A 23,454-nucleotide genomic window follows, 5' to 3' on the forward strand; every position below is an offset into this window, starting at 1 on the left:
TAGCCGCACGAGGTGATGATCGGTCCATGACAGGGGCATAACAGTCGTGGCACCCCCACCGATATCATCGCGCCACCGTCCAGACAAGAACACTAAGTCTGGGGTGTGGCCTCTCTCATGAGTCGGTCCAGAAATTATTTGCGACAGGTCCATGGCCGTCATGGAAGCCATGAACTCCCGAGCCAGATCGGACGATCCTCCCAGGGACGGTAGGTTAAAGTCGCCCAAGACCATGAGTCTTGGGAATTCAACCACCAACCCTGAGAGGACATCGAGTAGCTCAGGCAGGGCTGCTGCTGCACGATTAGGTGGTAGGTATGCTAGCAGCAGGCCCAACTGCGCTCCCGGGCCGTATCTCAGTAGGAGAGACTCACACCCGACCATCTGAGGGACGGTGATCTCTCGCGGGCTAAGGGATTCCCTGATGATAACTGCCACTCCCCCGCCCCTCCCGTGGGTCCGAGGCTGGTGCAGCACCTGGAAACCTGGCGGGCAGAGGTCAACCAGAGGGACACCACCCTCTTGGCCCAGCCAGGTTTCCGTGATGCAAGCCAGGTCCGCGTGCTCACTCTCCACTAGGTCACGAACAAGATGTGCCTTGTTAGCTACGGACCTGGCATTCAGGTAGACCAGCCTCAGCATAGGAGGCTGCACACCTTCGCTCCCGGGTCCTCCGGGGAAGTACAGAGGGTCGGAGCGTCTCACCGCTTGTACAGAGCGGAGATGACACTCCCGGTGATGATGCGGCCCTCTGTTTGTGCACCTTCTGCCGTTCCCCACCATCCTGGGAATAGGATGTTCGTCAGTGCACCTTTGGATATTGTCGGCGACTGGTCCTCGTTTCTCACCAAGCCTGGCCTGCGTTATGGCACTCGGAAGGCCTGCCTTCCCCGAGCAGCCATACTCTTTTCCCGCCCCCCTCCCTAACCCAACAAAAAACTTAACAAGAAACTTAACCAGGGGCCTCTTGTTGGTCTTGTAATGGAGGCCCCTGACCCTGCCTGGCCATCTCTCAGAGGCCCAAAGGTCGGGCCCGTCATCGAGGTTTGATGTAATGAAGGCAGGACGAACCCAGGAGAGGGGGGAACTCCTGAGGGCGAGAAGGTCTATGCAAGAATATTGAAGATGCATAGGGAGCATCGGGGAGCATTGGGAAGGCGGTCCCCTGGGTGGAGCATTAGAAGGAGGGTCTAGTCGGGTAGGTGGGTATCTGGACCGTCACCCAGCCACTGCCACTTGGCTGGGTGAACCGCAGAAGCAGGCCACTCCCCCATCCTCTCACGATGGGTTGTGATTCTGCTTCTGGGGGTGGTCCAGGACCCACTCTGGGTGAAGCATACCCCATAGAGCTCTCACCTATATGGGGCTGCAGGTGTAGGACAGGCCACTCTGCCACCGTGGCTTGCACCCAGGCCCATCATGTCCTGTGGGGCGAGGGAGGGCAGGGGGGGGTTCGGAGCTGGAGGAGGCCAGATGTTGATGGCCTCGGTTGTCTGGTCGCCGTCATCTCCAACGATCAGCTGCATCCTGGCGTCTTTAGGGGTGTTGATCGGCACGGAGATAGTGTCGGCACCCAGGGTGCGGGCCGTGGACGCCCCGCCGCATCTAGTGGTGCTGCTGTCGAGGGGTTTCGGTGAGATTGGGTGACCGGGGCCTGGAGAAGTTTAGCGCCGCTGTCAAAGGCCCCTCGGTGGTGGTCGATCGGGTCCGTACAGCCGGCCTGCGGCATCTCCTTGATCCCCACGCAATGCCCTGGTGGGCTGCCTTGTTTATTTTTTATTTATTTATTAAATGGATTGCAACGCCCCTCACCCCAAGAGGAGCAGGGCGCTGCAACAGCTTGGGTGGGAGATCAGACAGAAAATGGGGGGGGGGGTTGCTGCAGGGCTGTGGTGCTGAGCCGGAGGGAGCCCTTGCAGGAGCTTTTGAACCCCCAGCCAACTGCCTGCCTGCCTGCCTGCGGTCCAGGAGCGCCACCCCTTGCGGTGCCCAGGAAGGTGCAACTCTTCCTCCCGTCCCGGCTTCCCTGTGTCAGATTTGGAATCGTGCACCGGGTTTCCTGAAGCAGATGCGCCCAGCTGGGATGGCCTCTGCACGTCTCCTGTGGCCGCTGCAGGAGCGTCCGTGGCTGCCTTCGCCCCCGTGTGGATCCCTCCCCGGCTGGCAAAGCCCCCCCCCCCCGTCCCATCTTTGCTCTCCTAGCGGTGCGCCCTGCCCTGCCGAGGCTTCTGTGGGCGAGGGGGGAAGCTTTTGGAGACGGGCCTTCCGGACAGCTTCCTGCTGGGGTCCCCGCAGGGGAACTTTGGGGGCCAGTGGGGCATCACTCTTAAGGCCCCGCGGAAGTGGGGAGGGGGTTGGGGGGCCAGAGCGGGGCTGGGTTCCTCTTCCCAGAATCGGATCCATTGAGGGAACGGAGGTCTCCAATCTTACAAGCGAAGTCTGGGTCGTGCCCCAAGAAAGAGGGGTGGGCTTGGGGTGAAGCCCCCTGCTGGGACGGTGTCGCTGTGGGGAGCGGCGGAAATGCTGCTCTGCAGACTGGACCCCAGTTCGGAAGCCAGAAGCCCCCCCTCCCCGGCCTCCCTTTCTCGCCATGACGCCATCAGCAGCTGGTGACGATTTAGTTCTTCTGTCCAGATGTTTAAGATGACGTCAAAGCTGCCCTTGCAGTCGCGTGCAGAGGGTTTGTCTGAAGGGGCACAAAATCACCCACGCGCCCTCTTGAAGCAAACCGACACCCGCCCCGTTTGGGATCGGAACGAAACTCGGTTTGGGGGAAACTTCCACTCTGCTCCGGCAGGGGGCGTGCGTGCGCCAAGCTCCGGCCGGCAGCTGCCTGCGCGCATCGCCCGCTCCGCCAGGGGGCGCCCGGCAGCCCCTCCGCCCGCTCCCCCGCCCGCACCAGCCCGAAACTCAACCCGGAGCGCCTACCTGTCGGAGCCTGTCCGGCCGCGCTTTGTCTGCCGCTCCGGCCCGGGGGAGCCGCCCGCCCGCCCGCCCTCCCTCCCGGCGGTGCCGGGGTGTCAGAGCAGAGGCTCCCGGCGGGGGCGCGATGCTGGCCCCTTGAGCCCCCCCGGCCTCCACCTGCCAAGGCGCGCCGAGGAAGCGGAGCTGCGGCGGGCGAAGAGCGCAGCCAGTTGGCACCATGGTGAGTCTTGGCCCGCCCGACGGATCCGGCAAGCCGGTGGGCTCCGGGGACCCTCCTCCTTGGGGGATCGCCCCCTTCGGCCCCCCCATTCCCGCGGGGGACAGCCCGGTGAGGGGGGAGAGAACCGCCAGCGGTCCCGGCCGACCGCCGAGTTCCGTGACGGGGGGTCTTAGGCGGAGAGGCACCGTATCGCCCCCCGCCCCACCCCCGGCGGCCGCGGAGGGCCAGCTGAGCGCCGGAGCAGCCCGGGCCGGTTTTTCGCTCCGCTTCCTGCTTGGCCGGGCGCGGGCCGGTTTGGAGCAGCGGCTGCGAAGTCTGTTTATTCTGATTAAGTTCTCGCCAAGTGACAGACGAAGTTAGCTCCGCTGCCTGCCGCCCCGCGGCTCTCCGCCCCGGCTGGCCGGCCCGTTCTGGCGCTCAAAGGGACCCTTGAGGCCATCCAGCCCGCCCCCTGCTCAGGCCAAGAATCCCGTCCAAGGGCTCGCTCCGCCTCTGTCCCGGGAAGGACTCTCCGCCAGCGCTTTGCCCGGCTTATCCCGAGACGGAGCGGGCTGGCGGGGGAGGCGCCCCTTCAAGTGGTCCGTGGGAGACATTTTTTGTTTCGAGGGGGGAGGGGGGGCTTTGCGAAGAGCCTGCCTGAGTTTGTCCTCACTGGGGCTACACGTGCAGAGACGCACCCGCGGAGCCCACATGGCTGGCACAAACCCAGCAGTGAGCTTTTCAGGGTACCACCCAAGTAAAGGGTTGTGGTGCTGCATGGCAGAGACACACACACAGACACACACATACCTGGTTGCAGTGAAGACATAAGGTTCATTTATTGCGAAGGGGAGAAAGATTATATCTCCAACGACAGAACAGATCAACCAGCTCTTTCAAATTTCAAATATTTTTGGTAAGGTTCCGTGATCCTTGGCCACTGATTATGCTGGCGGAGGCTGATGGGATTGGCAGTCCCAAATTTCTGGATGGGGCCTTCAGCTTCATCTGAGACCTTTTTCGCCCTCCAGGCCTGAATCTGCGATTCAGAGAGCTGGAGTATTCCAGCTTTATCATTCAAGAGAAGTGGAGCAAAGGTTAAAGGGAAAGGAATGACCTGGGGCTGGGGGTGGGGAGGGCAGGTGTTTCCCCCTGACTAGGACAAAATTCTGTCTCTTTGGCTCCCCCCACCCCACGGTAGTCAAGCCCTTGCTTTCTGTGGATTCTGAGATTCAGGCAAATAAAAAGCAGTGACCGCAAGCATGTGCAAAGTGCCTTCTGGTATTACTAGTGTCTGTGCAGTGGAAGGCGCTTTCAATTTAATCTGCAAACATGGGGGGGGGAACAGAACCTTATTTTTTCAGATCATCTCACCTGCCATGTCCCTCTTTTTTAATGTATAATCTCCAGAAGATTTGAATTTTTCTGCTTGGCGGGGAGGGGCTGATGGGAGTTGTAGTCCAAGAGGAAGGGGGCTGGCTGGGCTGCCCCTGGCTCTCCAGGGAAGGGTGAGCCTCGCCTGGCAGCCACTGTCCTCTGGAAAGCAAAGTCTTTTCCCTCGGCTGGCTAATCTTTAACTGCCGCCCTGACGGGAGGCTGACACTGGCCGGGCGCCTGCGCGGAAGGTGACGCGCACCCAGTCCAGCCAGGTTGGGCCAAATTATGTAGGACCAGGCCTGAGACGGAGCTGGCCTGGAATGCCTGCCTGCCCCCGGCTGACTCCGGGCCTCCCTCCCTGGCCTCTGCAGGGCCCTTCGGTTGGGACAGTGGCAGAAGCCGCCCCCGGCTGATTCAGAAGGGCGAGGCTGACCTGCCAGGTGGTGGGAGGAAGAGGCAGACAGCTTGAATCCTCCCCCTCCTCCTCGCCTTTCCCCTTCCGCCTTCCCCTCCCTTCCTCCTCCATCGGCACCTACAATCTACCTGGCCACGGGGGAGGGGGGTCTTGGGGAAGCCAAGGGGATGCCCCCCATTCCTGCGTGGGGCACTGAAGTCAGACGGGGCTGTTTGCCAGTCCGTGGTAGCTGCAAACTCGGCGCAGGGTGGAGTCCTGTCAGCCCTGCAAATACACTTCACATTCCTTCCCTGGGCTGGAATTTGGAGGAGGAGGTGCCAACCTCCTTAGCTCTTCTGCAGTCAGGCTTGGAAAGTGAGTTAGCCTCACAATCTCCCCTTTCAGAGCTGCTTCTGCTTTGGGAGATTTGGGGTGGTGGTGGGGGGGGACAGGGGAGCGAGAAAAGCTGCCTGGGGTCTCCTATGTCTCTCTCTCCCACCCCTCCCAATGGCGCGGGGGATCTCAGAGGCACCCAACCCACCTCAACGAAGGGAAAGCCGGTTTCCCAACCCAGAGTTTCTCCGCCCAGATGATGCAAAGACCCAGATAACTCATCACACGCCTGGAGCGAAGAAACTCAGGATGGCAAAGAAAGGAAAAGAGCAGAAACCAAAGGAATTCTGCCTGTCTTGAACTGCCAATCAGGGCATCCATCCTCTCTCTCTCTGCCAGAGCTGCTCTCCTCTCCGGGCACCCAAGAGTCAATTGGCCGGTGGAAGCGCCTGTCCGTCCAGCTTCTCCCCGGCTGGTTGCTTGGCAACTCCTAGCCGGCATTGTCTTCCCAGCTTGGCTAGGAAGAAACCTTAGCAACCAGCTTTTGGGAAAGTTTGCAAGACCAAGATGGGGCTGATGGGGGGGGAGTCTACCCCAAAAGGCCACCCAGGTTTCGTGGTGCAAGAGAGAAAGGGCTGCCTCTGGATGTGGGGTGCAACAGGGCAAGCTGACCCCCGGCTCAGAAACAAACCTCTCCCCCAAACAGCAAACTTTGATGGCGCTGCCCCCCCTCCTCTCGGAGACTTTCGCCTGTCCAGCAGGCTCAGCCAAGCCCTCTTGATCGCAGCCTGGTGGAGCTAATGAAGGGCTAGTATTTTTAGCCAGTTTCTCAGCTCAAACCCAACAATTTCCTGGAAGGCTTTTCTTTCCCTCGCAGTTGGCAAAAAGTTCTTTTCTGGCCTTTTTACAGTCCTGATTGTTGGAGGGAGTTTTTTGGTGGCTGCGGCTGTAATTTATTGTCAAAAGCGGCCAAAATTTTTGAAGTGATGCTTGAAAGTTTCAAGGGCCTTCGGTGGCCTGGTGGCTACTGGCAATCCCATCTGGGGCTACCAAAAAAATTTAGCCGTAGGCATGGAGTCCGGCAACCCCCGGGTTCTGAAGACCAATGTGGCTTGCAGAGCTGTGCACCATGGGCATGTCAGGCCTCGTGGCTGCTTTTTAAAAGGATTTTGGTTTGAAGGGGCCCCATTTCTTTCCTCGATTCTCTAAAAGGGGGGAAGGGGAGGAAGCCCCCCCAACTTCCCCCTCCTCGCCTTCCAGGGCAGCAAAGAGCGATTCCACTGGCAGATGCAGAATGTCAAGCAGAGCGGAGTGGACGACATGGTTCTCCTGCCCAAGATCCACGAAGACGCCATCGTGGAGAACCTCCGCAAGAGGTTCATGGACGACTACATTTTTGTATCCCTTTCCGAGGCTCCCCCGGAGCAGGAGAGTCTCTGTGGGCAGAATTAGCACCAGGGAAGGTGCTGGCGGGCACCTATTGGGAGTGGAGTGGCAGAGCCTCCATGTATAAGAGGAGTATACCTCTGGCAGGAAGCCTCAGGGGGAGGGAGCTGTGGGGATGGGACGAGGCAGAGGTTCAGCCCCCACTGTTCCCAACTCAGAGCCTCCGAGTCCCCTTTTTGTGCCGCCCCTTAACTTGGAAACAAAAAGACGTACATCGGGCCAGTCCTGATTTCGGTCAACCCCTTCAAGCAGCTGCCTTACTTCACAGACCGGGAGATCGACATGTACCAGGGGGCGGTGAGTGTGTGGGGGGGTGGGTGTTTGGGGGGCAAAACCCTGCTTTGCACCCATGTGGGGGAACCTTTGCTCCCAGAATGGGACCTGGGGACGATGAGCTCCGAACGGCAAAGATTCCAGTTTGGGTCCAGCTGGACTAGATGACCTCTAGTTACCCATGGGATGTGCTGAGATGCTCAGGGCCTCCATCTACGTGTGTGTCTCCCCCTCACCCAGGCCCAGTACGAAAACCCCCCACATGTATACGCCCTGGCGGACCAGATGTACCGCAACATGTTGATCGATGGGGAGAACCAATGTGTCATCATCAGGTGAGGCTGGGGGCTTCACTGGGGGGGGACAATTGGGGGGGGTCTGTGGAAAGCTCATTTCAGGCCTGATTTCCCCCCCCTCTTTCCCTCCTAGCGGGGAGAGTGGAGCTGGCAAGACGGTGGCGGCCAAATACATCATGGGCTACATTTCTAAGGTGTCCGGTGGAGGGCCTGGCGTTCAGGTGAGCAGCTTGCCCCGGCGTGAAATAACCCCCCCCCCGCTGCCCCCCCAGTCCAGCTCACGTTGGGCTGGCAGCGGGCAGAGGGTCTTGCACGAAGGAGCCCATTTGAGTCTCGTGTGAAGGCTCTGAGCTAGAAACTGGGAGCCTGGGAGTTCTAGCGCCACCTTGGGCGTGAACTGGCCAGGTGACCTTGGGCTGGTCCACCTCACAGGGTTGTTGTTGTGGGGAAAATAGGAGGAGGAAGGAGTCTGAGGTATATTTGCTGCCTGCAGTTGCTTATAGAAAGAATAAAGGCAGGATAAAAATAGGTAAAATAAATAATATTTCTTCCGTTTCAGCATGTAAAAGACATCATCCTGAAATCCAATCCTCTTCTGGAGGCGTTTGGGAACGCAAAGACTGTGCGAAACAACAATTCGAGTCGATTTGTGAGTGCTGGCGGGGCCTGGGGTGTGTCTCGGTCAGATCCTAAATCTTATCCAGTGTGTGCACAACTGGCTTCTGGTGACTCCGTCTCTACGTCCATGAACCTTCCTTAGAAACAACGTGCGAGTCGTTTAAAGCTCTGCCTCCTTCCAAGGCGTTCGTTTCTCTGGCCTTTCCAATCCAAAATTCTTCCCTGGGATCTCCTGGTGGTGACTCATCCAGGCCTGACCCTGAAGAGCGTTTCGAGACCAGCCAAGCTTGGATGAGTGCTGCCCCCTAGTGCTTCTGGTGGCAATTACAGGGTCCAAAGAAACCAGTAAAAGCCTCATTGTTTCTAAGCCCATCACCAGACACACAAAATTGAAAATTTAGGCAGGCGCATGAAAATTCTGGATGTGCCACAGAAAAGGAACAGAGAGGAATCCGAGGAGTGCAAAAAGGGGGCAATTTAAGACCCTCCCTGTTTTTCCCCCAGGGTAAATATTTTGAGATCCAGTTCAGCCGCGGTGGAGAGCCAGACGGCGGCAAAATCTACAACTTCCTGCTGGAGAAATCCCGGGTGGTCAGCCAGAATCCCGGAGAGAGGAACTTCCACATCTATTACCAGGTGGGTGAGTGGCTGAGGAAGGTCCCTCCGCCCAGCAGGCCCCGAACTTGACCCTCTGGATGGGAGCGACTCCCAGCCCCATCATCCCCACCCTTGCCCACGGCTGTCAGTCCTGGGCACCCTGCTGCAAACCAAGAGAGCAAAAGTTTTGTCTTTCCTTGCGGCATTTTGAACCTGACTCCTTGGCCCCCGTTGTGTGAACGCAGCTGCTGGAGGGAGCCAGCCCGGAGCAGCGGGAGAATTTGGGGATCACCAGCCCGGATTACTACTACTACCTCAACCAGTCGGCGGCGTATAAGGTGGACGACATGAATGACCGACAGGAATTTCAGGAGACTTTGGTAAGGACGTGGGAACTGAAGGGGCTGATTCGCACCCACGTTTTGAGAAAATGCAGCCAGGAGGAGAGGGTGGGGGGAGCATTCCTCAACCCCTGAGTCTGCCATCCTGGACTACATCCCCCATGATCCCTGGCCACCTGCTTGAAACCAATTCCTCGATGGAATTGCAGCCTTTCCAGGCTGCTCAGCTTCCTACCCTGAGATTGGAAAGCAAACCTGCCCCCCCATTTAAAAACAAGCATCTGTCAGACGTGAATATTTCTCCTCTCATATTTAACTCAGAGCCTCTCCTTCCTCCGGAGGGAGGCCCGGGGGAGCTTTGGGGCAGGGCGAAGGGACCCTGGGTGGGCAACGAAGCTGGTTTGGGTCCCAGGGAAAAAGAGCCAGTTGGGGCATCAGCGAGTCCCTTCGGAGTCGCTTAGGACTTTTGCCTCGTGCCATTTTGTCTCCAGGAAAACGGCCTTGGGATGCTCCCGGTCTGCACTGAACATTTCAGCAGCAGAAAAGACCCCAATTTTACTCTTGGGGAGTGGCTAGAGCTGGCACGGCCACTTTTCAAAAGCAAAGTTTATCAAAATAAGCTTCTAGATGAAAAGGAGAGCTGAGTGGCTGAGCCCATGACTTTTGGGTTAGCTTCGCTCTGGCCGTGCCAGGGGGAGCCCTGTTCACACACGGCTGATATTCCTCCTCCTCCTCCTCCTCCAGACAGCCATGGAGGTGATTGGCCTCTCGGAGGAAGAGCAAGCGCTGGTGCTCCAGATCGTGGCTGGCATCCTGCACCTTGGCAACATCACCTTCCACGAGTCGGGCAACTACGCCATGGTGGAGAGCAAGGATTGTGAGTCCAGGCAGCCTGGCCAGCTCCAGCCGGGAGCGGTGGGGATTTGGGGGCCACCCGCAGGGCTTGTCCTCTGGGCCGGGGGTGAAAATCAACAGCCAGTTGAGCTGCTGCCCCGCCCGTCCCTCTCCGCAGTCCTGGCCTTCCCCTCCTACCTCTTGGCCATCGACCAGCAGCGCCTCCAGGAGAAACTGACCAGCCGCAAGATGGACAGCAAGTGGGGTGGCCGGCAGGAGGTGATCGACGTCACCCTCAACGTGGAACAGGCCAACTTCAGCCGAGATGCCCTCTCCAAAGCCCTCTACACCCGCCTCTTCGACTACCTGGTGGACGTGAGTGACCTCCACTCCCCCCACCTGGGCTTTCCGAAGACGGGCGCGTTGCAGTGGGGTAGATCTCAAGAGGCAGCGAGGAAAAGCTAGAACGCCACAGTCAAGCGAGGGAAAAGGGTGGTTAAGACATATGAAGTATAAATAAACATAAATGCAAAGTGCTTTGGTAGCCTGGCCAGGAAAACTCCTGGGCCCACCCCGCATTCCTCCTTCATCTTCTCTTCTCTTCTCTTCTTCTCTTTTCCTGCTCTCCTCCTCCCCTCCGCCCGCGTCCTCTTCCCAGGCTGTCAACAAAGCAATGGAGAAGGAACACCAGGAATACAACATCGGTGTCCTGGACATTTACGGCTTTGAAATTTTCCAGGTAAACCTGCAGCACAAGATTCTCCTTTCCTGCCCTCCCCCCCCCCCATGTTGAAGGAGAGGCCTTCTCAGGCCAGCCTCTTCCCTGGCCCAGACCGTCAGTCGGGAGTTGAGAGTGCATTAATTTCACTGAGCCAATGGGTGCCACCGGAGGGGCATTGTGGCAGAGCAACCCGGCTGAGCCAAACATGGTTTTAGGAAAAAGATCCGTCGTGTGTGTGTGTGTGTGTGTGTGTGTGTGTGTGTGTGTGTGAAAAGAGCAAGCCTCTTCCGAGAGAGCGATAGGAGAGGCATTCCATCCCTTTCTGCTTGAGCAAAGGGAACAAAGGCCTCTTTGCAAGGGAGTCCCACCACAGCAGCTTCAGTTCATTATTCCATCCCTGTGGGTGCACAGTGCCAATCTCTGGATGGCTAAGATCTGGAAGGGCAGTTTTATGTTGAGCCTCAGAAATGATCAAGAGCAGAATTTCATAGCAGGAATCCGTGAACGGCCCAGGAAGCAGCTCCTGAGAGACGCTGTTCGGAAGTCACCTTGCAGATCCCGTAGTTGAACCAGCCCGGAAGCAGTTGCCCAGTGACGCGACGCTAACATTTTGCACCCTTGCACGCACTCGGGAGCTGAATCGTGGCAGCCCAAAACCAGGCTGCAAAGCTGAGCAATCCGTTTTGTTGCGCCTGGCGTGGCCAGTCTGAGTTTCTCCTTCTCTCCTGCCAGAAAAACGGCTTTGAGCAATTCTGCATCAATTTTGTGAACGAAAAGCTCCAGCAAATTTTCATCGAGTTGACCCTGAAGGCTGAGCAGGTGAGCGTCTTTTTTGCAAAAAAAGGGGAACCTTTTGCATTTTTAAAAATCGTGCCCTTGGGGCAAAAAATCAGAAGCTTGGACAGGGCAGCGATGTGTGAGTTGGGTGGCCATATAATACATAATGAGAATTTTTCAGTGGGAAAAACATGCCAACTTAATCCGACTTAACCAAAGTCAGATTGGCAAACTCAAGAGCCAGAAAGCTCAAGGCCAAACTCAGCGAGACTCATGTTTAATTTTTGGCCAGTTTCTCCCTGTTTTAACTCTTTCTCCCGTTCTCTTTCTTCTTCCTCTCTGCAGGAGGAATACGTCCAAGAAGGCATCCGATGGAGCCCCATCGATTATTTCAACAACAAAGTCGTTTGTGATCTGATCGAGAACAAAGTGGTCAGTAAAAAAACCCTCCTTGTAAGGTAGACCTTATTTACTGACAGAGCTATTTGTAAGGCACCACTTCTAGGGTGCTGAAAAGGACCCAAAATCTTTCACTTTTGGCTCTTCTAAATTCCTTGCAAGGCGCCTTGGATTTTATAGGCTGAGGTGCTGTTAAAATAGGAATTCTAAGGCGGCTTGAGGGGAGAACTGGCCTATACAGAGGAAGAACAATTCTTTTTATTATTATTATTTTAAATTTCGGAGCAGAGGAAAATATTACCTTGCTTTAAATCTGCAATGAAACAGGCCAGTTCTGAATTTGCACAGAAACCTGGTTTTGCAGGAGGAGAAAAAGACTTGCCAAAAAGGCAGGCGATGGGTAGTACAGAAATCTGATAAACCAACAGAATAAGCAAAAGGAGGGCACAGTTATGTTGTGATTGGGCCAAAGGACGGAATCAGACAGGACTGTGAGGGGAGGCAGAATTCATTGCTACTGTTTATGTTGCATTTTGCTTTTGTCTTCCTTGTCCCCCCCCCTTCCCAGAACCCCCCGGGGCTCATGAGCATCCTGGACGACGTCTGCGCCACCATGCACGCCAAAGGCGAGGGGGCTGACCACACCTTGCTGCAGAAGCTGCAGTCAGCGCTGGGCGCACACCCCCACTTCAACAGCTGGAACAAGGGCTTCATCATCCATCACTACGCTGGCAAGGTCAGGGCCCCGGGGACCCCTGTCCAACCCGTGGGGACCCTCCCCTCCCCAGAGCCCAGCTGGAATTCAGAGCCCCTCCCCCGGTTCCGCAGGTCTCCTACGACGTGGAAGGCTTCTGCGAGCGCAACCGGGACGTGCTCTTCACGGATCTGGTCGAGCTGATGCAGAGCAGTGAGATGTGAGGGTTGTGGGGGTTGGTGGGGAGGGGGCTGCCCGATCCGATGACCCTGGAATGACTTTCTCCCTCCCAGCCACCCACCTGCTCTCCCCATTTTCCTAAACCTCCCTTCTGTGCCAGTCTCTGTGGCAGCCAAAGGACTCTCTTTTGAAGCCTCTCTAAATAAACTTTTAAGAGCCGATTCCCTCAACCAGGGTGGGTGAAGACAGGCAGGGGGGTTAAACGGCTCTTGGGTGCTGGGGAGCAATGATGGCTTCCTCCTGGGGAACTGAAGCTCTCTGCTTCTCCTCCAGCCCCTTCATCCGAGATCTCTTCCCCGAAAGCCTCAGCACGGAGAAGAAGGGGCGCCCGACCACGGCAGGCAGCAAGATCAAGGTAATTGGGCCGGGGGGGAATCTCTTTGCACATAGGGCCGTGGGGGAGAACCTATGGCTCATGTGCCACAGCTGGCAGGCAGAACTCTCTCGTTGACACGTGCGCCGTCGCCCCAGTCCTAGGCCTTCAACTGGGTTTTATAAACACTTTTTGCTTTAGGCCTCCGCCACCATGTGCAAAAAATAAAATAAAATGGCGATGTCCATTTTGCTCTATGGGTTCATGGTGACCTAACCCTAACCCTAAATGGAATTTTCCTCCAATAGGATTTTCCCATGTATTTTACCAGGAAACGTAGATGGGGCAGCCTAGAAAAGTCAGTGCCCTCCTAACCATACCCAAGAGCTCCGAGTTTGTTGGCGATGTCCATTTTTCTCTATGAGTTCACGATGACCTAACCCTAACCCTAAGTGGAATTTTCTGCCAATGGGATTTTCCCATGTATTTTACCAGGAAACATAGATAACCCTAAGTCCATGGTGGCGAACATATGGGATGCGTGCCACAGGTGGCACGCTGAGCCCTCTCTGTGGGCACGCATGCCATCGCCCCAGTCCTAGGCCTTATAAAACCTTTTCGCTTTAGGCCTCTGCCGCTGTGTGCAAAAAAAGAAAGGTTCAATCAATCAATCAATTTCAACTTCTCATGAGAAAAAAAATGATCTTGCAAAGTTGGAATTAATTGATTGAACTTTTTAGTGCCACCCAGTCTGTTGTTACCACTGCAGCCACACACACCCAATGGGTCATGCCCACCAAATGGGCCACATCCACCCAATGGGCCACGTCCACCTGGCATCCAATACATAAGTGGGTTTTGGGTTGCAGTTTGGGCACTCGGTCTCTAAAAGGTGCGCCATCATTGACATAGGATAATGATGATGATAACAACAGCCAGGTTTTTCTCCTTCCTTCCTTCCTTCCTTCCTTCCTTCCTTCCTTCCTTCCTTCCTTCCTTCCTTCCTTCCTTCCATCCTTCCTTCCTTCCTTCCTTCCTTCCTCCCTCCCTCCCTCCCTCCCTCCCTCCCTTTCCTTCTCTCCAAAGAAACAAGCCAACAGTCTGGTGGGCATGTTGATGAAGTGTACCCCTCACTACATCCGATGCATCAAGCCGAACGAAACCAAAAGGGCCCGAGACTGGGAGGAGAGCCGGTAAGACTGGTGCCATGTTGGCTGGGGAATTCTGGAAGTTGAAGTCTGCACATCTTAAACTTGATAAGATTAGGAAACACCAATTTAGACAGAGAGCCCCCTTCAGGGACCCACTCTTTGTGCCATGGGTCACGGCAACGAAGGAGTAGAAAGGTGGGCACCAAAGACCCTCCATTTTTGCCCCTTTCCCAGGGTGAAGCACCAGGTGGAATATTTGGGGCTGCAAGAGAACATCCGGGTGCGCCGGGCCGGCTATGCGTATCGACGAGTTTTCCAGAAATTCCTCCAGAGGTGAGAGCTGGCGGACTTTCTTATCACCCCCAAAACCTGCTGTTCCGGCTGGATCTTCTGGGCATCTCTGAGGAATTGCTGTGTCCATGGTGCTCGGCTTGGACTTAGGGCAGCACCTCCCCTCCTCCTCTTGCCCAGGTACGCCATCCTGACCCCAGAGTCGTGGCCGTGCTGGCGTGGCGACGAGAGGCAGGGCGTGGTGCACCTGATGAAGTCGGTCAACATGGACCCCGACCAGTTCCAGCTGGGACGGACCAAGGTGTTCATCAAAGCCCCCGAATCGGTGAGCGCCGGGAGCCCCTCCTGGGAGTGCAGAAAGACAGTGACTCTCTTGGGGAGGGAACTGGGGACCGTGCCCACCTGCCTGGCCCTCAACGCTGCCGTCGCTCTGGGCTCTCCCTGCAGCTTTTCCTTCTGGAGGAGATGCGGGAACGGCGCTACGACGGCTTCGCCCGGGTGATCCAGAAGGCCTGGCGCAAACACGTGGCTGTCCGCAAAAACATGCAGATGAGAGAAGAAGGTGAAGGGGGGGGCAGCAGGCTCAGGCGGAAGAGTTGCAGGCAAAAAAGGTGGTGCTTTGGGTGGGCTTCAGCCCAGGAGCCACCCGGGAGCATCCCCTGCCACCTCACTTGGCTCCAGGGGGATGAGAAAGGGCAGAATCCCCACCCCACACTCACTTTCTCTGCTTTGGTGGAGAATTCAAAATTGGGATTTTAATTGTCCTGCCCAAGTGCAGTGACCAACCTGAGCCACCAGAGGGGAGCCTTTACCTGTCCTTTGGAGAAGCTTATCTGCTGCAGGGCCAGGTGGCCTCTGAGCATGTGAGGAAGGACTCTCACCTTGCACCCTGTGCCTATTGCAGCCCGGCCTAACCCCGATTTTTCCTCCCCTCCCCAAAGCGTCCAACCTTGTCCTCAACAAGAAGGAGCGCCGTCGCAACAGCCTGAACCGCAACTTCATGGGCGACTACCTCGGTCTGGACAACCACCCGGAACTGCGCCGGTTTCTGGGCCGCAGGGAGCGGGTGGACTTCGCGGACACCGTCACCAAGTACGACCGGCGCTTCAAGGTCAGCTGCAACATTGCCGGATCTAGCTGCTTCCCCGTTGCCTCCTCTCCACGTGCATAAGATAGGCCATGCCTGTGGCTGGAGGTTCTGCAGCCTCCTCTTTTCAAGACCTTTCACGGCAGAATTTGGCCCCGGGGAGCTGCCCTCTCAGGATGGACGGGCACCTGGGCACCGCTGGCCAGGCACATCGGGAGAAGACCCCGGTGCCAGCCTTCCTGGGGACTGAGCCCTCCTCTGTGTCCCTCTCGCAGACGGTCAAGCGGGACCTGATCCTCACCCCCAAATTCCTCTACCTGATCGGGAGGGAGAAGGTGAAGCAGGGGCCCGAGAAGGGGGCCATTAAGGAGGTCCTCAAGAGGCAGCTGGAGGTGGAGAAGATCCAGTCGGTCTCCCTCAGGTGAGCAGGGAAGAATTCCCTAAGCCTTTGTCCTCTAGGGAGGCTGTGGGACTCCCTGCCACCTGAAGTGGGGAAATCCCAAACATTTGACCCCTTCCCAGGGGCCTTTGGGGAGGGGGAGCAGTCCAAACCTGACGGCTGCCATGCAAACAGGACCCCTCCTGATCACGCTTGCCCCCCCCCATCCCAGCACATTGCAGGACGATTTCCTCATCATCCACGAGTGCCAGTACGACACCGTCCTGGAGTCCGTCTTCAAGACCGAACTGCTCAGCCTGCTCTTCAAGCGATACGGGGAGAGGGCCCAGAAGCAGCTGCCCATCAAGTTCAGCAACCAGTACGCAGCAGCAGCCCCCCCCCTTTCCCAGGGGTGGGGGGAGCAGGAAGGGGCTCTTTTTCAGGACCATTTCCTGCTGTTAGGGATTCTGGGGTAGACTGCTCCTGGACGTGGAGGGTTTCCAGGCCACATTTCTAGCCCTGGTTTGGGAGAAGAGAATTGTCACTACAAAATTCTCCTTTGGGTGACTTTCTCAGGGAGACGGGGGCAGCCCTGAGCTGTCCCCCCCCCCCCAAATTAGGGATGGGACACCATCAGGAGATTCACACATCCCAGAAGGCGGAGGTTGCAAACTGCTTAGCGGTGACGAGTACTGAGGACCTGAACCCAACCTTCATGGGGCGCTCTGACCTCAGAAAGGAGCACCCCCGTTTCTGCCCTTGCCTGCGCCCCCCCAACTCCCTTTCTCTCTGCGTGTTTCCCCACCACACCAGGCTGGAGTTCAAGGTGAAGAAAGACGGCTGGGGGCCCTGGGGGGCAGCCGGCTCCCGCCAGATCCAATTCCAAATCTGCCAGGGGGATCTGGCTCTCCTCCGCACCAACGGGAAAGTCCTGGTGGTCAGCATCGGGCCTGGCCTAGCCCGCAATGCCCGTAAGTCGGGGAAGGGAGATTTGAGGCTGGGAGGGGGAGACGCTGAGCCTGCATACCTGGTGGAAGCCCAGCCAGACAGCGACAGAGAAGGCAAGGAGCGCACAGACACACGTTTGGCAAATGTTTCAGGATTTGCAAAGTTTTCAGGACTTATTTTGCAAACTTTTCAGGCCCAAACCGGAAGGACACCAGAAAAAGCCGATACTCAGTGGGAGGCCCTGCCCTTGGCTGGAATGCCCAGGCCAGCACAGGTAAGTTGCGTTTCCTTGCCCACCGAATCGTGGCTACATGCCAGCTTTCTTCTAAGCAGGGATTTTGCTAATTGTAGTTTGTGGAATGGCTCGATTCTCTGGCTTCCTTTAAGCCAAGATTACCTAACAATGCTTCTGACTAGGAACTGGCCCCCACCCAGCAGGACCCCGTTTGCAGGAGCCAAAAGCTGCCTCCAGACCAGCAGGCGGGTGTCCAACACGCCTCCAGGTGTCCAAAACCCGTTTCTCCGGTATCTTTATGCAGCTTGGCCGTCTCTCTTGGGCACTTGCCGGACATTTTGCGCTTGCAAGAGGGCAAATCTGGCTTTCTCCTTCTGTGCAGGCTCGGCGTGGGGCGGCCACGGCCGGGGGACAAGGCCCTCCGTCCAGCAGCGCCACTCCATTACCCGCCAAGCCAGCATGGAGCAGCCCAGCCTGCCACGCCAGGGAGCCAGTCCGCGCGCCAGAGCCTTCCCTGCACCGTTGGACCTGGGCTTCATGGATGTCCCGGATCAAGGGGTAGCTGGGTGAGGGACCTTCCATTTTTGCCAAGAGTTCGCTTTGTTCTTCTCCAGCTGGCAAAGTGTCTCAACCTGGGCAACTCTTAAGATGGGTGGACTGCAAGTCCCAGCCAGCTATGCAATTCCTGGCTGTGGGGCAACCGGGAGGGTTTCATTCCCCTTTGGCGCGCGCCCAGCAACATGCCAGGGAGCTGATCACTTCCTCCTTCCAGCCTCCGGCGCCACCTTAGCAAGGAAGCCAAACCCCTCCCAGGCGGGGGCCGTGCCAAGCCAAAGCCAAAGCCCAAACCGCAGCCCTGCCATCCCCGGTGCCGGGCTCTGTACGCCTACGACGCCCAGGACACGGACGAGCTCAGCTTCAACGCCAACGACGTCATTGAAATCGTCAAGGAAGGTGAGGCCTCCCGGGGCATCTTGAGGCCATTCGCACAGCTGCTTTGCTCGGTGGGCTACCCGCAAGGGGTAGGGGCTCCAGGGGCTGGCCAGGAGCCCCCAGCCGGGTCGGAGAAGGGGTCCAGTAAGTCCCAAGCGCAACAAAGGTGTTCTCCTCTTTCCAGATCCGTCGGGATGGTGGGAGGGCCGCATCCGTGGCAAAGAAGGGCTGTTCCCAGGGAATTACGTGGAGAAGCTCTGAGACAGGCCGGCACTGCCCCTCTCCTGCACTGGCACGAGGGACTGGCCCACGGCTTTCGCTTGGTGGATGGAGAAGACCTGCAGCTTCCTGCAGGATGCAGCCGACACTCGCAGGAGAGCAAGGAAAGGCGCCTCGTTGGCCTGGAGGAATTTGGTGGCACCCGCTGCCCTCTGAAAGCGGCCAGCCAGGCAGGAACGAGCGTTCCGAGACGCAAACGGCTGTCCGCCTGTCTTAAAAGCCACACCAGTGGATGCCAGCCTGGTGGACCTTTAATGTGGGGGGGAGGGGGGAAATAGGTCGCCGGGAAAGAAAAAAAAGAACTCTAAAATGTTTTAAAAGCAGAAAAAATGGGAAATTCTAAAACAATGTGGCAAAGCCTCAAACATCTGTTGGACTTCCAAAGGTGCCACGCTAAGAGCCCCCCCCCCCCCGCCCTGGGGGAGCTCCTGAAATTGGTGGGCCACGCAGGCAAGGTAGAGGATGCGAGTGAAATAAATTATGTACATGGAGGCCCTTTCTGAAAATGGATTTTATTTATAGCCGCATGGGTTTTTTTCCTTTTCTTTTTTCTAAAAATAAAAAAAAAATCACCTCGTGTTCCCTGGGAGAGCCTTCCAGATTAACATTCTCATGATTGGCGTCAGGGGAGAAACTCCGACAAACCATGATTAAGGAAGCAGACTGGGTTAGCGTGACGCGTGCATGGAATTTACTGGCCGAAACCTGGAGCTCTGCAACGCCAAAGGAAGCGCCTTTGGCCCCTGGGAAAAGAGAAGCCAGACTCTGGGCAGGGTCCCCGGGTCGGGAGGGGAAAAGCCCCCCCCAGAGGCCTGAAGGCCACCGGCCTCTGGCCTGCCAGAGCTGCCCAGCAATCCCCTGGAGCCCAGGAAATTACTCTGCACGCTTCCCTAACCCAGGAGTGCTGGTTGAACAGGGGCCTCATCATAAAAACCTAATTATAACCCATCTCCCACCTTTTTTTTCTTCTTTTTCCTCTTTTAACCAACCAGCAAAGGGTCTTTCTGCTCACAGGCAATTTTCTTTGGGGGGGGGGGAATAATCAGTTAGCACCAGTCACTCAACCTGTTTGCTTTCATCCATTCCGTTGTTTTTAAAAGTAATATGTTACATGATTGGTTTAAAGGACACGCGTTAGTCTGCATTAGTGACAACTCAAAAAAAAAGGAAAAAAAGAGAAAAAAAACCAAACCCAGGAACTAAAATAAACACAAATCAAGAGAGACCCTCCCCCTTCCCCAAAGGAAAACACCTTTTAAGACAAAAAATAACCAAAGTCGTTTTCATGATTCCAGGGTGGGAGCAAAGGCCCAAAGCAGGAGACTGAGCCTCTCTTGAACTCGCAGCCGTCATCTAAACTGCTCTGATGAGGGAGGGGGCATCTCCGGCCTTTCCCAAAGGCTCCTCTGGCAGTTCCCGGGTGGGAAGGCGGCCTCGGAATTTGACTGAGGAGGGGGCTAGAAATTGGGGGGGGGGGGGTTGGCGGGAAAAGTGAAGGGGTGGGGTGTGGGGGCAAACAGACTCTAAAAATCTCGGCGGCAGAGAAATAATCTGATTATCCTGATCCCTCCTGGCACCGAACTAGGGGGCAGCCGTCCATAAAGAGGCTGGGTAGACTTGGCTACCTGCCCAAAGTTTGGAGAGAAAGACCCCCCCCCGTCTTCTGCCCACAGGAACCAATCTCGGCCTCTTCCACCCCCCCCCAGCTGCAGCCACCTCGCCCGGGCCCTGCAAACACCGGACTTCACAAGCCACACGTCTGTCGCCTGTGCAATCAAGGCGTGGCCCTGCCTGGTTTTTTCTCCCCCAAAGCACCGGCAGCTCCTGAGGTATCCTGGACTCCAGCCAAGAGGAAGGGACTGGGGGCACTGCGAGGTGAAGACCCCCCCCAATGCTAAGGGCGCGAAATGGGGACCAAGAGCGTACCGCCAAATTCTGGGACCTGGAATGGTTTGGAAAAGGGAGGAAAGCTCTTTCCTGGTTTTAAGTTGGCCATCATTAGCCGGTGGAGGAGACGTCCTTTTTTTCCTGGGACCGGCGTGAAACAAGCCATGATCTGGCCAGGGAAGGGGGGGGGAACCGCCCGAAGGCGGACAAGCATCAGAACCGAAAAGAGGCGGTAATTCCTCTCTCTGCGGACCTCCAGGAGCCTCGGGGCAGGAAAGGAAAACCGGAGTGGTGACGAAGAACCAGCGCAACCTGCCTTTTACGCAACACGCGTGTCCTCTCCATGCGTCGTACTTCAACACCCATGTTGCTGAGACAGGACGGGATTAGGAGGGCTGCAGTCCAGCCATCCCTGCCGAAGGAAGGGGAGACGGCCGGCCTGCAGGGCCAATTCCCGGGGAGGGGGGGCATCCAGCGCTTCTATGCTCCCTGCGACTGAGGCCCGGCAAACCTTCACCACGAGGGGGGTGAAAAAGGAGAGTGGGAGAGCCCCAACCTGCGCCACTCCCGAGAGCTGCCACAGAAAGCTGTGCCAGGACGATAAATAAGGCGCCATCCCTCGTCTCCGTCACAGCATCTCGCACTCAAGCCACGGAAGGAGCCAAAAGGGGGAGGTTCCCCCCCAAGAGGGCTCCGGAGCCCGGCTAGTTCTCGGCCCCCCCGGTCTGCCGGGCCTTGATGAAGGCCATGCCGTGGGTGCGGAAGTGAGTCTTGAGGTTGAGCTGGGTGTCGAAGCCTTTGCCGCAGACGGTGCAGGAGAGGCTCCCCTCGGGGGCGGGGGGGGAGCCTTCCTCCGGGGCCCCTCCCTGGGACACGCCGGCCTCCCCCGCGGCCCGCTTCTTCTTGTGGGTGATGAAACGGTGGCGGTTGAGGGAGACCTGAGAGGTGAAGCAGAGTCCGCACTCGTGGCACTGGTGGGCGCTCTCGCCTGTCCGGTGCCGGGGGATGTGCTCCTGGAAGTCGGCCGCGGTGGGGGCGATGTAGCCGCACTTGCGGCAGTGGTAGAGGGGGCGCCGGCCGCCCTTGGGGGTCTTGGAGGGCGGGGTGGTGCTGTCCGGCTCTTCACTGCACGAGTCCCCGTCGTCCGAGGAGAGCTTGCGTTTCCGGCCGGGCACCTGCAGGGCAAAGGGAGAGGACAGGATGGCCGAGGCCGTCTGGCCAGGGGGGGGGCGCAGGGGGGGCAACTTTCTCTCCCTTAGGCAGGACGGGAACAAAAACAGAGAGTGCTGGGCCTAAAGGAGCCAGACACAAGGCTGGAGAGTCCTCAACTTATCATATTTAATAAGCAGGCATATACATAGAATGAAGGCTACTGCTAAGCTTGTAAGCCGCCCTGAGTCTTCGGAGAAGGGCGGGATATAAATGGAATTAAAATAAATAAATATTTCATTTAGCGGCCGTTTGAAGTTAACCATGGCTCTGAAAAAAACAACTAGGACCATAAAACGGGGCAAAAGCCACACTCACAACTGTCTCGCTTAACAACATACATTTTGGGCTTGGCTCCCGGTCTCAGCAACCGAGCCACATTCCGGCTCTTGGAGAGAACCGTTCCCAGCCTGCCTTTCTCAGCCTCCCCTGAATCAGCCTCTTTTGGGGCGGGAGGGCCCCCCCCGCCTGCCCCCACCTACCTGGGCGTTCCGGGAGCCCAGGCGGGTGGCCAGCACCTCCTGGCTGCGGTTGGCGTCGGTCACCTGGATCCCGTGCCGGACCTGGATGTGCTTCTCCAGGATGAGTCGGCTGCTGAATGTCCGCTTGCCCTCGGTGCAGTACCTGGAGGGGGGGCAGAGCGAAAGGGGGGCTGGGGTGGCGGCCAGGTGAGCCCGGGGCCCTCCCCGCGCGGCTGGGGGACGGGGGCACCGACCTGCAGGGGTAGACCCGCTTGATGCCCTCGTGGTTCACCCGGATATGCCTGCGCAGGCTGGGCGCGGAGCAGAAGGATCGCTCGCACAGATGGCACGGGAACTTCTTGACGCACTGGGGGGGGGAAGAGATCTCACGGTGAGGAAGATTACAACCCCCTCCCCAAAGTGGATACGACCCCCCCAACCGCTCTCCCTGGCTGGCCGGGGGGAGGTGTCTGCTCAGGCGAGAGAAGAGCCTGGCGAGGCCCCGCAGGCGCCGCTCACCTTCCCGTGGACCTTCTTCATGTGCACCACGTACTCGTCCCGCTCGGGGAACCAGGAGTGGCAGATGCCGCAGGTCCAGCCGTTGCTCCGCGAGCGCCTGCCCAGCTCCGCCTTGCGCTGGAACCGGCCCCGCTTGCTCTTGCGCAGCTCGGGGGAGCTGGGGGGGTCGTCCTCCGAGGACGAGGAGGAGGAGGACGAGGAGGACGAGGAGCGGGGGGCCTTGGAGACGGGCGGCGAGGGCTCCTCGGCCGGCCCCGGCTTGGGAGCGGCCTGCTTGCCCGGCTCCTCCTTGGGCTTCGCTGGCGGCTGCGGCTGCGGCTGCTGCTGATGGTTGTTCTGCGGTCCGGAAAGAGGGAGGGAGGAAGCGGTCAGGCCGGGCCCTTCCCTGCCCCCCTCCCCGGCCGGCCCACCCCCCTCACCTTGAGGTGCTCCAGCATGGTCCGCTTCTGGGCGAAGAGCAGCGGGCAGTCGGGGCACTTGAAGACGCTGACCCGCTGGTTGAGCAGGTGCTGGTCGAAGTGGGAGGAGAGCAGCGGCTTGTGGGTGAAGACCGTGTCGCACATGGCACACTTGTAGATCATCCTGGGGGGGGGGGGAGGACCGTAAGAGGGGGAGGCTCCTTCCCGCCCTCGGGTGCCCCCCCGGTGGGAAGCCCCCCACCCCGCCCTGCAGAGTGCGGCCCCTCACTTGGACTGCTGGCTGCTGAAGCCCGGGTGCTGGGTGTAGATGTGGGCGTGGGCGCTGGGGGCCGACTTGAAGGCCATGGGGCAGACCGGGCACTTGTGGAAGACCTCGCAGTGAGACGTCTGGATGTGGGACTTGATGGAGTTCACGCCGCCGAAGACCACCGAGCAGCTGGGGCACCTGGGGGGAGAGAGGGGAGAGCTTGGGGGCCCGGCCAGCACCTGCCCTTCGGGCCCCAAGCGGGGAGCCTGTTTTGCCGCCGCCCAGAGAGGGGAGAGGCGGAGCCCTCGGTCCATCCACGGGAGGGGGGTGGCGGGTGAGAGCGGCCCAGGGCCCCGCCCCCTCCTACCTGTAGCCGATCCTGCGGGAGAAATGCAGGCAGGCGTCCTTCAGGTGGGCGTCGAAGTTGGCCAGCAGGAAGTTCCCACCACACTCGGGGCAGACGTGGGGTGGACGGCTCTTGTGCATGCGCTGGTGGGCGCTGAAGCTGCAGCGGTTGGCCATGATCATCGGGCAGCTGTTGCACACCTGGAGGGGGGGGAAGCAAATGGGGGGCGCTCCTTTATCAAGAGGAAAAAGTCCCGCCTCTACAGAAGGAGCCACCCACGGGGAAA

At 58.1% G+C, this 23,454-nt stretch overlaps 2 protein-coding genes across 6 annotated transcripts in view; one reads left to right on the forward strand and one right to left on the reverse strand.

Moving 5' to 3' along the window:
• Window positions 1–23,454, reverse strand: part of ZNF687 (zinc finger protein 687) — a 129,890-nt gene that overhangs the window by 99,252 nt on the left and 7,184 nt on the right. For 2 of the 5 annotated variants that reach the window (XM_083374581.1, XM_083374584.1), the window contains 7 exons: window positions 23,190–23,368; window positions 22,844–23,020; window positions 22,576–22,738; window positions 22,157–22,492; window positions 21,892–22,004; window positions 21,659–21,800; window positions 18,574–21,142 (listed from right to left, as the gene is read on the reverse strand). In XM_083374581.1, coding sequence (XP_083230707.1) covers window positions 20,672–21,142; window positions 21,659–21,800; window positions 21,892–22,004; window positions 22,157–22,492; window positions 22,576–22,738; window positions 22,844–23,020; window positions 23,190–23,368 — 1,581 coding nt within the window. In that variant the 3' untranslated portion in view covers window positions 18,574–20,671. Of the gene's footprint in view, window positions 1–18,573; window positions 21,143–21,658; window positions 21,801–21,891; window positions 22,005–22,156; window positions 22,493–22,566; window positions 22,739–22,843; window positions 23,021–23,189; window positions 23,369–23,454 lie in introns of those variants that run through there. The other 3 variants (XR_014493871.1, XM_083374583.1, XM_083374582.1) reach the window with 3 other exon arrangements.
• LOC310647364 (unconventional myosin-Ie-like) lies at window positions 2,905–19,112 on the forward strand. The gene is made up of 28 exons (XM_083374585.1): window positions 2,905–3,145; window positions 6,489–6,626; window positions 6,882–6,971; window positions 7,188–7,282; window positions 7,377–7,464; window positions 7,803–7,892; window positions 8,366–8,497; window positions 8,704–8,838; window positions 9,544–9,676; window positions 9,812–10,008; window positions 10,292–10,372; window positions 11,087–11,173; window positions 11,477–11,563; window positions 12,099–12,266; window positions 12,359–12,444; window positions 12,738–12,819; window positions 13,864–13,970; window positions 14,163–14,261; window positions 14,400–14,544; window positions 14,667–14,781; window positions 15,161–15,330; window positions 15,582–15,727; window positions 15,918–16,064; window positions 16,499–16,656; window positions 16,827–16,907; window positions 17,251–17,434; window positions 17,641–17,822; window positions 17,986–19,112. Exons 1-28 carry the CDS (start codon window positions 3,143–3,145, stop codon window positions 18,060–18,062), a joined length of 3,303 nt encoding a protein of 1,100 aa, XP_083230711.1. The 5' UTR covers window positions 2,905–3,142; the 3' UTR covers window positions 18,063–19,112.

This window comes from Vipera ursinii (assembly GCF_947247035.1).
Source record: "Vipera ursinii genome assembly, chromosome: 15".
Classification (NCBI taxonomy): domain Eukaryota; kingdom Metazoa; phylum Chordata; class Lepidosauria; order Squamata; family Viperidae; genus Vipera; species Vipera ursinii.

What these genes read in the sequence shown, in the direction of transcription:
- LOC310647364 (XM_083374585.1), top strand. An exon ending in CTGATGCAGAGCAGTGAGAT is followed by an intron (nt 12,445 to 12,737) that starts GTGAGGGTTGTG and finishes CTTCTCCTCCAG; the next exon opens with CCCCTTCATCCGAGATCTCT. An exon ending in AGTACGACCGGCGCTTCAAG is followed by an intron (nt 15,331 to 15,581) that starts GTCAGCTGCAAC and finishes TCCCTCTCGCAG; the next exon opens with ACGGTCAAGCGGGACCTGAT.